This window comes from Tenrec ecaudatus, chromosome 8 (assembly GCF_050624435.1).
Source record: "Tenrec ecaudatus isolate mTenEca1 chromosome 8, mTenEca1.hap1, whole genome shotgun sequence".
In the NCBI taxonomy this organism is placed as follows: domain Eukaryota; kingdom Metazoa; phylum Chordata; class Mammalia; order Afrosoricida; family Tenrecidae; genus Tenrec; species Tenrec ecaudatus.
The window spans coordinates 138,958,809-138,974,561 of NC_134537.1; the positions used below are offsets into that span (position 1 = coordinate 138,958,809).

Consider the following 15,753-nt stretch of genomic DNA (forward strand, 5'->3'; position numbering starts at 1 on the left):
CTATTCGTCACCCAGTCACTGGACTGACCAGTTTCTATTTAGACAACTCCCACCCATGGTGACTCAATTTGTGTCAGCCTAGAACTGTGCTCTGTAGGCTTTTCAATGGCCGTGATTTTTCAGAAGTATTTAGCTAGGTTCTTCTTCCCAGGTTCCTCGACATGAACGAGAACCTTCAGCCTCTCAGTGAGTAGCCATGCGCCTTCACTCTTTGAGCTACCCAGGGGCTTTGGTACAGTGGTATGGACCACAAATAAGGCAAGCTTTCTGCCTTCAGGAAGGCAAGGTCTAAAGAGACTCAGAGGAGCAGACATAGCATTGAAATACAGCATGTGGATGGTGACCATGAAATAGAGAGGCCCCTAGGGGCAGGGCTACGAGGATAGGGTCAACTTTCCTCTCCTGATAAAGAATGTTTCTTCCCACCTTTGTTTTCAAGAGAAATCAGCATCTGTTACAAATAACAAACAGAATCATGGGAAGGGAAATAGAAATCACGTCAATATGATAGGCAAGGGGAGAAATGGGACAATGTTAAAAAGAAAAATTGCTGTATTGTAGGGAAGAGCTTCAGATTCCCAAGGAAACTAGCTCAGAATTCTAAGCAATCAAGAGAAACAACGTGTCCATCGCCGTTGCTTATTCCGACTAATAAATGGGAAGCTGCCTAAGTCGAATACAGGAGAAAATCAGAAACGGCGCTGTCTTCCTGAAAGGGGGAAGCTTAGGCCAGGGAAGTGTACCTGCCATAGCCAAGACCACCGCCATGCCCACCCCCTCTGGATGGTCTCCAGGCTGATGTCGGCAACATTGGTTCAAACCCTGGCTGAAGCTCATCAGAACCACCATTGATGCCTGTTCAAACCTATCAATGTGGAGGTTAACACAATCTGAAGAGGATCAGAAAACATCCCTAGAAACTTAGAAGCTCAGAGGAGGGCGGGAAGCCCAGAGGCACAGCTAGGGGGAGTGTGTGGTTGCTTCTTTGTGTTTTGCTTTGCATTTTCTAGTTCTTTCACTTGGTGATGACGGCTGTAGGAAAAACAAATATGATGAGAGATGAATGGGTAATGATATTAAAAAAAAACAACTTCACTTCTATCAAGTCAATTCTGACTTATGACAACCTTATAAGGCAGGATAGAATTGCACCTGTAGGTTTCTGAGACTATAACTCTTTATGGGAATAAAAAAAGCCTCATCTTTATCCTGTGGAGCTACTGTGCCTTTGAACTTCTGACCTCACAATTAGCAGCCCAACAGGTATCCACTATGACACCAGGACTCCTTGAACAATGGTATAGAGATGTAATAATAAAGTAAGGGTGCTTAATACTTAAATGTTGATCTATAAAACAATAACACATATCTGATAATAATAGGGTATGCCTTCTATACATTGAAAGAGCATATTTATTCAGAGTAAAAGACTTCATTGAAAATGTATATAGAGTAATATTGAAGTTATCATGCATATGCTAGGAAGAAGTATCAAAACACAAGTATTACTTAATATTTTCCACATGAAAGCTACTCAGAAATAGTATTTTGCCTCATATTGACTCTACGCAGAACTGTAAAGCAAAAATTTACTCCAAATTTTAGAACTGGCAACCAGCCCCAAGTAGACAAATTCAGAACTCAAACACCCCAGAATGTAATTCTATAGCAAATCTGTAATCACAGTTCATGTGGATGTTGGTCTCTTCCACCTGAACCACATGACTATCACCAGCGAGGATAAACAGGGGCAGCTCAAAAACAGAATGATGAATTCATCGTATAATGAAAGATTCTGAATATTCGTGACATTGACCCAGTCATGGGACATGAAAAAGTCTGCCAGACTATCTAAATGTAGTGTGATCTCAAATATCACCACGTATTCATAAAAATTATCTGTAAAGTATATGTTGAGAGATGCCATCAAGTCAATTCCTCCCTAACACACCTGTCCTATAAGGTTTTCTAAGCTGTCATTGTGGGTAAGCCGGTCACAAGTGGAACAGTGACACTGGGTTGACTCCCGTGATCAACATGAGATCAGCTACTGTACATTTAGTAGTTAATGCTTAAGAAAGACACATTCAAAAATGAGGAAAAATGTAAGTGTAAACTAAAATCAATGTGGGTGATTTACACATAATAATCATACCATACCTGGAGAAGCCATCTGAAACAAGATGATACAAACCATATCATTATTACAAATTTAAAAGAGTAATCATTCTAAATTGAATGTACAGATCTAGTACATGAGAATGATTTACACTTAAAAAGGCTTTTCAATAAACCAAAAAGGTGCTGAATTTAAGTAGTAAGAGTGTTAAAGAATGAATAATAATTTTAAGTGTGATTCCAGATTAATGATGGAGAAAAAAATCTGAAAATCAATATAATTCTGCAAGATCAAAGCAAAATATTACTCATGTACAAAATGACCCAATCTCAAAAACAGCCAAAAAAACAGGCAGAGCAAGTAAGTGTAATTCATTTCCTTTCAGCTACCATATAATACAGATACAATTATCCCCATTTCTACCCACTGCCATTGACTCCATTCTGACTCATAGTGACGCCACCTGTGTCAGGTAACTACGTTCCATAGAGACTTCAATGGCTGATTTTTTAGAAGGAAATCATCAGGCCTTTCTTCCAAGGTGCCTCTAGGTGGATTGGAAACTTGAGTCTTTTAATTAGTAGCCAAGCCCATTAACTGGTTGTCCAACCCAGAGACTCCATCCCTATTATACAAGTGAGAAAACCAATGATCAGAGAAAGGAAGGCTCCTATTAAGGGTTAAAAAAATTGAGTCTGTGTAGCAGGGAGATTTGTACTACAGCTGTTTGGTTCCAGGGGCTGCATTTCTAATGAATACACTATGTACTAGTGAAATTACAATCCAGGAAACGATGTAAGTATACAGGGCTATTTGAGAAAAATTCTAGCTCAAAGAAAAAGAGTGTCAATAAGAATGCCAAGAACTCCAGTCTGTGTAACCACAAAGTGTCAAAGGGATCAGGTATCAGGCATCAAAGAACAAAAAAATCATATCATTGTGAATGAGGGGGAGTACGGAGTGGAGACCCAAGGACCATCTGTAAGCAACAGGACACCTCTTACTGAAGGGTCGTGGGGAGATGAGCCAGTCAGGTTGCAGTGTAGCAACGATGCAACATACAACTTTCCTCTGCTTCTTAAATGCTTCCTCCCCTAACCCACACCTCCTCACAATCATGATCCCAATTCTACCTTACAAATCTGGCTAGACCAGAGGATGTACACTGGTACAGATAGGAACTGGAAACACAGGGAATCCACGACTGATCCCTTCAGGACCAGTGGTGAGAGTGATGATACCAGGAGGGTGGAGGGAAGGTGGGGGTAGGAAGACGGAACCGATTACAAGGATCTACATATAACCTTCTCCCTGGTGGATGGACAATGGAAAAGTGGGTGAAGGGAGACATCAAACAGTGTAAGAGATGACAAAAGAATAATGATTTATAAATTACCAAGGGTTCATGAGGGAAGGGGGAGTGGGAAAGGAGGGGGGGAAATGAGGAGCTGATATTAAGGACTCAAGTAGAAAGCAAATGTTTTGAGAATGATGATGATGGCAACAAATATACAAATGTGCTTTAATACAATGGATGTATATATGGATTGTGATAAGAATTGTATGAGCCCCCAATAAAATGATTTTTTTAAGTTGATCCAGTTTAAAAAAAAGAATGCCAAGAACTCTAAATACAATTATCCATTTTCAAGGTGGTCAGTACAACTAATTCTCCATACATGTCTATCATATGGTAGTTTTTGGAAGCTGGGAACATAAAGTACTGTATTATATCTGGTTGACTAGAGAAATAAATCCATAGACATTCATATATGTATGAGAAAGAGCTTTATATCAAGAAGTTAGTATTTATTGAGAAAACATCCCAGCCCAGTCTAACTCATGTCCATAAGTCCAAACTAGTCCGTAAGTCCCTCTTCAGACTCACACAGCCACATGCAATGATGCAGAATGCAGGAAGATCACAGGCCAGTGGGTGCAAAGTCATGTGGATCCAATGGTAGTGGAAGAGTGGTCCACCAACAGGAAGATGGAGGCAGAGAAAGAGGGGGGAGTACCCAGGGCCCTCCTTATAAGAAGGTGACACCCACAAGGAGGCACCATCAGGCTGGGGCCTGATTGACAGTTTGAATACCACTCCTATACTTTTATATATGTTCAAGTTCACATGAAGTTATGTAACCACCACAGTACCTAAACCCATGAATGACCAAAGCATGAAAAGGATATTCAGAGCCATAAATTCTTATTCTAAAAATAATCTAAGGTTTCCAAATACCATGTGTCAAGAATAGCTAAGCTCTATAACAACATTGTGAATGTGAACTCTGACACCAATAGAAACTGTATCCAAACCAAAATTGTAATATGCTTTCCTGCTGAAGAGCAATTTTAATAGATAGTATATGATTAAAAGGTTATGAAAGTAGAGCTAGAAAATCTCAGAGTCTAATTCTTTGTTCTTCCAAATGCAAATGGAAAATGAGAACTCATTGCTTAAGATTCAAGGTTGTACATCTATGTATTTTATAAAGAACATTTGTCTATCGTTTTGTCATACTATGGTGGCTTGTGTGTTGCTGTGATGTTGGAAGATATGTCACTGACATTTCACATGCCAGTTAGACAATCAGATGGTTTGCTGTAAATGACAAATTCAAGAAGAACGGTGTTGCATTCATCATTGAAATGTATAATTTATAAATTGAAGTGTATAATTTAAGATCTGTCTTGGACTATACTGTTTTTATTAGGAGAATATCGATGCACGTACAAGGGTATCCAGTCAATACAACAATGACTCAAATTTCTTTACCAAACACCAAATCTAGTGATGGAGAAATTAAAGAATTCTACCAACATCTTCAGTCCAAAATTTATCAAACATGTCATCCAAATGCATCAATAACTAGTGGAAATTGAACTGCAAAAGTTAGAAATTAAAAGGAAGGAAAAATAGTTGGAAAATATGATCTCAGTGATAGACACTAAGTGAGAAATCACATGACAAAACTTTGCAATACCAACTTATTCATCATAAAAAATACTTTCATCAACAATACAAAGGGCGAACATACACATGGATTCTCCAATGGGAAACACAGTCATCCAATTGACGACATCCATGGAAGAAAGGATGGAGAAACTCAGTTCAGCAGCTAAACCAAGGCCTGGGGCAAACTGTAGAACAGACCATACATTTCTGATGTGTGAGTTCAGGATAGAGCTGAAGTGAACTAAAATAGGTCCAAGAGAACCAAAACACTCCCTTGAGCCTGTGCCCCCTGAATTTGAGAACAACTCAAGAGCTGAGTTGACACACTGAGGGAAGACCTGATGAGTGTGGGATGACATCCAAAGCATCATTCATAAAGAAATCAAAAGGTCATAAAACACAGGAAGAAAGAAAAAATCTAAGTGAACATCATAAAACTCTGAAACTTGCTTTTAATCATAGACTACCTAAGCGACATGGAAGAAATGATAAAGTCAAAGAGCTAAACAGAAAATTTTTTCAAAGGCCAGCTCAAGAAGACAAAGTAAAATAATAAAATGTGCAAAGACCTAGAGTTAAAAATCCAAAAAGGAAAAAAAATTATTGGCATATCTTAAACTGAAAGAACTGAAGGAAAAATCAGCATGAAATTGCGATCTGAAAGATTCTTTTGGCAAAAATATTGAATGATGCTGGACGCATCAAAAGAATATGAAAAAAAAAACCACAAAGTCTTTGTACCAAAACGAATTAGTCTACATCAATCATTTGAAGAAATGGCAAGTGAACAAGAACCAATGTTTCTGAAGGATGAAGTTCCAACTGCACTGAAAGCATGAGCCAAAAACCAGGCTTCAGGAATTGATGAAACACCAATTGAAAAGCTTCAAAAAGCTGATGAAGTCATTGAAGCACTCGCTCATCAATGCCAGGAAATTTCGAAGACGGCTATTTGACCAAACTGGAAGAGATCCACAGTGGTACCCATTCCAAAGAAAGCTGACTCGACAGAAGGCACAAATTACAGAGCAGTATCATTGATATCACAGGCAAGTAAAGTTTTGCTGAGGATCATCCAACAGCAGTTGCAGCAGCACGCTTCCAGAATCTCAGGCCAGATTCAGAAGAGGGGATGGAACAAGGGATATCATTGCTGACTTCAAATAGATCTTCTTGTTGTTGTTGTTGGGTGCCATCGAGTTGAATCCGACCCACCGTGCCCATATGCAAAATGAAACAATGATTGGTCCTATGCCATCCTTACAATTGTTCTAGTACCTATCAATCAACCTCTTTGAGGGCTTTCCTCTTTTGCTTTGCCCTCTTTCCAAGCATGAAGCATGATGCCCTTCTTCAGGAACTAGCCTCTCCTTACAACTTGTCCCAAATATTTAAGATGAAATCTTGCCATCCTTGCCTCGAAGGAGCTCTCTGGCTTTATGTCTTCTGAGTCTGATCTGTCCTTTTAGCAGTCCTTTGTCCTTTGACTTTTCTTTTCCAGCACAATCTAGGGGCCTCCAATTTTTAAGATCTTCTTTATTCACTATCCAACTTTCAAATGCATATGAGGCAACTGAAAATACCATGGTTTGGGTCAAGCACACCTTAGTCCTCAAAGTCACATTTTTGCTTTCCAATACTCTAAAGAGGTGTTGTGCAGCAGATTTACCCAAGGTTATGCATCTTTGATCTCTTGAATGCTGCTTCCATGAGCACTGATTGTGGATCTAAACAAGATAAAATCCTTGACAGCTGCAATCTTTTCTCCACACTTTCACAAGTTCTGCCTGAGCACAATCAAGTGTTCTGAAATTCTCATTTTTCTCAAGGTTATTCCTAGTTTATTATGATCCAGAGTCCAATGCCTTGGAATGTAAACATGTGATTTCCACAATGGGCGGCTCCCCAGGCACCCACCTTCAGAGGACCCTGATTACAAGTGCCATTTTAACAACTGGTTCCCCAAACTCAACACAACATCAGGCATCAGGTCTGTGGAACCAATTTGAACTGGTTGGCTGAATCCCAACACTGGTTATAATCCTATCACTGACCGCATTGTACTTCATGATTGATTTTGACAATGACTGCAACCCCATTCCTCTTGCTTGGGTCATTCTGGCATGGTAAATAATATGATTTTCTGATTCAAATTGGTCAATACCAGTCTATTTCAGCTCACTAATGCCTAGCATATAGATCTTATGAATCCTATTTCATTTTTTACGGCTTCCAATTTTCCAAGATTCATACTTTGCACATTCCAAATGCTGATCCTTAGCAGATTTTTGCATCTGTTCTTACCATGAATCATTCCAATCAAAAATAAAAGATCCCAAAGTTTCCACTCCCACAGGCTTTACCCCACTTACATCACAATGGCCAACTCCCTTCTGAGCCAGCAGCTCCTCCTCAGCCACCTTTCAAGTGACTTCTGTCCCAAGGGGCCAACCTCCAGCACTACTGACAATGGCCTGCTTTCATACTTTAGGCTTGCAGTATCTGACAATGTTTTGTAGTTATGCATGTTCAGAGGCTATTCCTCCAAAGTGGGTAGCCAATTCCTTCTCAATTGTTATTAGTCTGGAAGCTCTGCTGAAACCTGTTCTTTTTGGGTGATCTGCTAGCATTTGAAATACCAGTCACGTCGCTTCCAGGATCACAGCAACACAAAAGTCACCACTGTATGACAAACTGAGAGACAAATGTTGGGAGACTGATCTTGACTGAAAGCAAAGAATACCAGGAAAATGTTTACTTATTTTATGTTTTTGTGTATTCTAATTCTAAGACATTGGATTATGTGGATCATAACAAACTATGGATATCCTTGAGAAGAATTGGAATTCCATAACACTTAATGTGCTTCTGTGAGATTTCTACAAAAACCAAGAGACAGTTGTGTATATAGAACAAGAGAATACTGTTTGGTTTAAAAATCAGGGAAGGTATGAATCGGTGTTGTATCCTCTTAACTGTAATATCAATTGATTGTGACATCTTGATTGTAACATCAATCTATGTTCTGGGCAAATAATCAGAGAAGCTAGATTATCTGAGGAAAGATTATATGAAGATTATATCAGGATAGGAGGAAGTCTTATTAATAAATCTGTGATATACAGATGACACAACCATGCTTGCTATAAATGAGGAGGACTTGAAGCACATGCCGATGAAGATTAAGGACTGTAGCCTTCAGTGTGGATCACAGCTCCATGTAAGGATGACCAAAATCCTCACAACTAGACCAATAGGTGACACCATGATAATGCCTAGAATATTGATCTTTATGCATTCCATTTTCTTTTGACAACATGATTTTCCAAGATCCATACTTAGTACATTCCAAGTTCTAATTAGTAGTAAATGTTGCAGCTGATTCACCTCATGTTAAATCATTGCCCCATCAGCAAACGAAGGTTTCAAAGACTTGACTCAATCCACAGTCATTATGGTTCACTCTACTTTGGGAAGGCATCTCTTTTTTGGTCATATTTTCAACTTCATTGGCATATAATTCACATATCATACCTTTACACAGTTCAATCATATTCAAAAGAGTTGTATAATTATTACCGATAATCAATTTTAGGATATATCTTCTTCCTTATACTTGTTGTTAGATCCCCATTTCCTAGAAACCTCCACTCAGACATAAACTAGGAAACTATTAATCCAGCTGTTGTCTCTACAGACTTAACTATCCTAAATTTTATGTACAGAAAAACACACAAAATCCAAACAAAAACAACAATGACAGACTAAAACAGAGAAAAATCTCAATGAAAAAGAAAGAAAATATTTAAAAACGGCAATAAGCATACATTTGGATCACAAGGGAGATCAAAAGACCAGGTGTCACATTTTAACCTAAATACAATGATCCACCCTACAAAGCACTATCTGTCCTCCCAGGTTCATAGTCCCTCCATCCTATTTTGAGTACCTTCCTACTTAAGGGGCTCATCTTCTGGCACTGTATCTGATCATGTTTGGCTGCTAGTCATGATCTTCCCTGTATCTGACCATGTTCCATGGCTGCTCGTGGGGTTTTCAGTGGCTCATTCCTCAGCAGCAGGTAGCCCGTTCCTCCTTTCCTCTTAGTCTGGAAGCTCTGCTAAAGCCATTTGCTTTGAGTTCTGGGATTTGAAGTACCAATGACATCACTTCTGATATCACAGTAACACGTAAGCCACCACAGTATACAACCTGAGACTAACTGAAAGACAAGTGGCGAAAGATTACATAGATAGATAGAAAGATAGATAGATAGATAGATAGATAGATACCCAAAACAGTATATATATTGCATTTTTACACTCTGCAATTTTCCGTCCATGTTCAGGTTATAAAATGAGTGGGGCCATTTTTTTAACAGCACAAAGTAGTTTTTAAAATCTCTGTCAAACCAATAAGCCGTCAGTCCAAGAAATAACTAGGTGGCCTTGACCCCAAGATCTCATGTAAGCTGTAAATTCTAGAGAAATGATGGTTTATAGTTGAGCATCAACCTGCAGCTATGGTTCCTCATAAATTTCAGAAATAGTATATTGGTTCACAAATTTTCTCATCACAGGTACTCCACAAGGTTTGAAAACTCTAAGTAGGCAGACACTTTCAGCGTTGTCCACATTTTTATTTTAGAAATATCACCCAGGAAGCCACTTATAGAAAATGGCCTTTATGTGGATGAGACATATTGAGGATTTGACCTGAAGCAAAGCAAAGGAGAACTGCCTAAAATCTCCCCTTTGTGTCTTTCCGAACGCTGCTTTCTCTGTCCTTAAGCCTCCCTGTTGTCTGAAGCCCTCCAGTCCCCAATATTGTGTGAGTAGAGCGGACTCCACTTCAGCAGAGGTTGCATCTCTCCCATCAGCTCAGTCCCTGAAGAGCACATTACTCTTCTCATGACTTACAAAACAAGTTATGATCCTTATAGCCCATTGATATTATGCAAAACAGGATTCAGCACTGAGTGCTTTCATTTGATCTCTTCTTCCTTGACATTCTTCCTTGATCTGCTTTCTCTTCAGATGTTCATCCTAGATTGCGCTTTGATTTTTCACTTATTCTCTCCCAGAAGGCCAGGTGAAATTAATTAATAAGTCACTATATGAGGAAAACATCCCCTTCTGCTAGTGATCAAACACATTGAAATATCACTACTAGAGGTTCAGGGAAAAAATAATTATGCTTTCTCAATGGACAGCCAATACTTCACAAATGCAGTGAAGCTGGTAGACAAAGATATGCAGATGGTGGTGCTAATGAATAGCAATACTTTGGAAAAACAAGTCAGGATTCTCTTCATGAATATGGTCCTCAAAACGTGGCATGCGTTTTTGACTCTTTAGTCCCCTCTGTAGAAAATTATTCTCATGAACTAATCAGAATGGAGGGAATGCTTTGTTCCTTGAATATGTTTGTTGCAGCATCGTTTATAATAAGCAAAAGCTGGGAGCAACTTTAATCCCTGTTGTAGTTTGCTTTCTTAGCAACTAATACAACTCGAACTTGATACCTATGCAATTTCTTTTAAGTAACTGAAATCAAGGCAAATTAATAAGCAGCAGTGAAGTTAGTGAACAAAATGCTCAAGATCCCAAGGGGAATTGATATTGCCAAAATGAGATCATATCAACACAGATATAATAATAATAAGTGGCAGAACCTGGATACACAGCTAAAAAGTCAGGCCCAGAAATTCAGCACTCAGCCACACTTCCCACCACTGCCTTCAGGTGTTCAGTATTGGTTTTGTAAAGTGTAAATTCTCAACAAGCGTCTAAATGTCAGAAATTATTGTTGTTGTTTGCCATCAAGTTGCTATATTCTCGTGCCAAACCCAAGTGTGCAGAATCAAGGTGCTCCATGGGGCTTTCAAGGTTATGATCCTTGGGGATTAGATTGCCAGACTAGTGTTCCTAAAGTCTCTGGGTGAATTCCAACTGCCAGCAATTCAGCTAGTCATCTGATGCTTAACTACTTGTGTCACCCAAAGACTACAATAAAAAATCCCCATCTACTGGTGTCAAAGTAAAAAAGTATCGATGTTGCTAAAAAGCAATATTCTTTAAGAAGCGAACATTCATTTCTCTAAATCTACTCTCTAAAATAGCATCACATCTTGAGAAATGATGGTGATGTCTATAGGTACTATAGCAGTAGGCACTATAGCAGTAGAGTCGCTATAGTTTTAAGAGTGCCTCCTTGGAGATAAACAAGCGGTCCTCCATCTAGCTGAGAAGCAACAAAGCCCACATGGAAGAAGCACACCAGCCTGTGTGATCACGAGGTGTCGAAGGGATCAGGTATCAGGCATCAAAGAACAAACAATCATATAATTTTGAATGAGGGGGAGTGCGGAGTGAGGACCCAAAGCCCATCTGTAGGCAATTGGACATCCCCATACAGAAGGGTTGCGGGGAGGAGATGAGCCAGTCAGGGTTCAGTATAGCAATGATGAAATATACAACTTTCCTCTAGTTCCTAAGTGCTTCCCCACCACCACCACCCCAATCATGATCCCAATTCTACCTTACAAATCTGGCTAGACCAGAGGACGGACACTGGTAGAGATTAGAATTAGAAACACAGGGAATCCAAGACAGATGAACCCCTCAAGACCAATAGTGAGAGTAGCGATACCAGGAGGGGAAGGGAAAGGGAAGGTGGGGGAGAAAAGGGGAATTGATTACAAGGATCTCCGTATAACCCCCTCCCTGGGGGATGGGCAACAGAAAAGTTGATGAAGGAAGACATCATTCAATGTAAGACATGAAAAAATAATAATAATTTATTAATTATCAAGGGTGAGGGAGGGAGGGAGGGGGAGACGAAAGGGGGGAAGAATGAGGAGCTGATACCAAGGGTTCAAGTAGAAAGAAAATGTTATGAGAATGATGATGGCAACAAATGTACAAATGTGCATGACACGATGGATGGATGGATTGTGATAAGAGTTGTAGGAGCCCCCAATAAAATGATTTTTTAAAGAAAAGAGTGCCTCAATTTCAGAGGTAATATTTACATGTTAATAATGTCTAAGATTTGCTTCGAAATTGCCTATACAGATACAGTAGGATTGGCCACAAGTCTGTGGTTGTTGGAGCTGGGTGGTACGTAGGTGCGATTCATCTTAATCTTCTTTCCTTATGAGGCTGGTCCACGTTTTCTGTGATAAACCCCCCGAAAACTCATGGGCGATGGACATGAAGACTTGTGAGTGAAGATGAGGGCAGCAGAACTATGGGAAATAGTGAATATTGGTATCAAGTGAAACTCCAATCTCAGGAAAGCGTGACATAAAGTCCAGTATATCTAAATGACAGTACTTGAGCACTGTGCAGACAGTAAGACTCGTGTTTTCAAAGGCCAGTTAGTCATATTGACAAATCTTTATGACACAACATGAATTGAGAAAAGCTTTGTATTTACCTTAGGCTATGTGTCACATGATCCACTTTGAAGGTGGATCTTACGGCACTGGAAAGGGTGAAAGAAGCGCATTGTTGTTAGTTGTCATCGAGGATTCTGGGTCACAGTGACCCCGTGTTTTACAGAGCACAACTGGGATCCTTACAATTTTCTTGACTGCATCATCAACAGAACAAGATAGTCAGACTTTGTCTTTCTTTTTAAATCATTTTATTAGGGGCTCATAGAACTCTTATCACAATCCAGACATCCATCCATTGTGTCAAGCACATTTGTACATTCATTGCCCTCATCTTTCTCAAAACATTTGCTCTCCACTTAAGGCCCTGGCATCTGCTCATTTTCCCCCCTCCTTCCCCGCACATCCCTCCCTCATTAACCCTTGATAATTTACAAATTATTTTGTCATATCTTACACTGTCCAACATCTCCCTTCACCCACTTTTCTGTGGTCCATCCCCTAGGGAGGAGGTTATATGTAGATCCTTGTAATCGGTTCCCCCATCCCACTCCACCCTCCCAGTCAGACTTTTCTTCCAAAAGTATCTCTGGGTGAGTTTAAACCAGAAACTTTTAGGTTAGTCAAAACCAAACTCACTGTCATCGAGTCAAGGCCAACTCACAGTCAAGTGAAAATAATTTACCATCTGGAGAAAGGAGTGTATCAACCTATTCAAAATGGTTATTTTATGTAATCATAAGTGATTTTTTTTATTTCAGTTTGCTCGGTATTTATTTCATAATAGTAAACCATCTCTATATTCACAAAAGAATTAATATTAAGGAAATTAAAATAGGACAACTCCATACAGAGAGTAAAACGCTCTCTACTATATTTTGGGCCTCTGGCCAACCATTCCAGTCCCCAGTGTGGAGGGATTAAGGCAGCATCCCGATTATCCTTGCCTGACTTCCTCGCAAGTCCTCACCTGCAGCCTTCACACCTTCTGGAATCCAGGTGGTTGGGTAAGGAGACCTGCCGTTCACTGGCCTCCACAGATGTTCTCAATCCTTGTGCTTTGTCTGCATGAAAAGAAATGAATGGTGATGCGATTATTTTGTAAAACTATAGTAATAAATCAGAACTTTGAATCAGTTTGACCCCTTGCTGAGGATTTGTATTTCTACTCCCATACACTGATTCTGAATCTTCATTTTATTATGGGTCAAGAGATACATTTCTAAGCAAAATCATGAGAACTGGGGCATAGTGCATGAGGAGGCTTCAAAAAGTTCATGAAAAAATTCCATTGTCTTTTAAATCCATTTTTTCATAAACTTTTTGAAGCCCCTTTGTTCAGTATATATAGAGGCAAATGGTACTATTTCTAGGTGTCTCTAGAAAAACTAGAAAAGCAAATTGATATGCAATTAAAATTCAGCCTGTGTAGAAACGTAGTAATTAAAAAAAAACACCTGTTTAAAATTTTTGTATTTGCTTAAAAACTCCCAGTTCAAAAATGTTTCTCTTGCTTTTCATTCATATTCATAAAAAATGCCAAACAGGTGCTCATTGCCAAGTACCAGGTGACTGGATACAACTGACCGCCATGCGACCAGAGAAAGCATCACACGGAAGTTGTTAAATATGTACGACTACCTTGGCATTAACTTCCAGCCAATCAGAATATTTGGTAGGTTGCTGGATTCATCCTTGAATTTAAAGTCAATGAAAAGTCCTTGTCCCAAATGATTCCCTGGCCTTTGAACATGTGGGTTCAGCTAAATTAAACAAGAAAAATTTAATCTCACAAGGACAGTTTCAATAAGACTTCAGAATCCCTCTCCGGTTGGTGTTCATCTGCACACAAAAGTGAAACAGCTCTCTCCACCTCACGGGGCTTCAGCCCAGTGGATCAAGCTCAAGTTACAAAAAGTAATTTGTTGCTGTTGTTAGTTATCATCAACTTGACTTTGATTCATCGTAGTCATATGCGTTGCAGAATACAACTGCTTCCTACGTTTTCTTGACTATAATCTTAATGGAAACAGATCACAAGACCTGTACTCCTTCAACATTGCTGGATGTGTCTAAACTAGGGGTCCTCAAACTTTTTAAACAGGGGGCCGCTTCACTGTCCCTGAGACCCGTTGGAGGGCCTGACCATAGTTTTTTAAAAAAAAAAAAAACTATGAACAAATTCCTATGCACACTGCACATATCTTTTTTGGGGGGGATGAGGGAAAAAAAAACCACTTATTCCCTATTTAGAAAATGTGTGTGGGGGAGGGCAAGTATCTTAGGTATTAAATCTAAAAGTCAGAAGTGTGGGCAGTCACGTGCCCAGGAGCCCCCTCTGGGCCCATTCAGCCATGAGTGCGTGGTGCATGGACAGAAAGCCCGGGGGGGTTCTCCTGTGCCATCGGCACTAAAGGACAGGCACAGAGCTCCCAGAAGTCAGCAGGAGAGGGTGAGGCGCAGGGCTGAGGTCGGCAGGAGGGACTCGAACACTTGAATGTGCAAGAGGGGAGGCTCTTCCTTCGGGAATGCTGACCACATGGGCCAACCTCCGATGGGGAGCAGCACACGGAAGGAGCGCCGTCCCAGGGAGCTGAAGAGATCACCTTGCAGGAACTCTGAAGCGCAGATCGCCCAGGTGTACAGCCACCCAGTTGTGGAAGTAACAGTACAGGAGGGTCGCTGGTCTCTGAAACAGTGTTTGCAGGCCATCGATCCAGACGAAGCGGTCGCAGTTTTTCCAGCATAAGTTCATCACCCAGATGTGAAGGGAGATGCTGAGGGCGGAGTACACCACTGTCAGGAGGATGGTGCCTTTGAACTTGTGCAGCAGGAGGCTGACCAGCCCCGCCTGGAAGACGAAGGTGTTGAAGAACATGAGGCAGAGGATGATGATGTTGAGAATTGCAGCGTCCTGGAGGGTGACGAGGATGAGCTGGATGACGGGAGCTGTTGGGAGGAGCTCCGAGAAGGAATTGTCAAAGAGGAGCACCAGGCTGTAGTTACTGCTCTGGAGCATCTTCCTTCTGCTCTCTTGGGCTCCAGGGGCACATTCCAGAGTGTTCCAGAAAACAGCTCCTGGCGCCAGCACCCACACAGAAGGAGCGGCCTGCAGTCGGAATCGGGGCTGTTTCGCTCACTCTAAGGCAAGCATCTCAAAGAGCCATCCTCGGTTGTCATGGGGACTCTGGAAACCAGATTTCAACGCCCGAAGTGTGAAGTGCGGGCACCGTTCTACCCACAGCCCTCGACTTGGCTCCATGCTTTATGCTTTATGCT

General features: G+C 40.5%; 1 protein-coding gene across 1 annotated transcript; it reads right to left on the reverse strand.

Moving 5' to 3' along the window:
- Positions 1-15,076: 15,076 nt before the first annotated feature.
- Positions 15,077-15,493, reverse strand: LOC142454609 (transmembrane protein 138-like). The gene has a single exon (XM_075555845.1). The coding sequence runs from the start codon at positions 15,491-15,493 to the stop codon at positions 15,077-15,079; it is 417 nt and encodes a 138-aa protein (XP_075411960.1).
- Between the last annotated feature and the right edge of the window lie 260 nt (positions 15,494-15,753).

Coding starts and splice junctions, on each gene's coding strand:
- LOC142454609 (XM_075555845.1), bottom strand. CDS start 15,493: ATGCTCCAGAGCAGTAACTACAGCCTGGTGCTCCTCTTTGACAATTCC.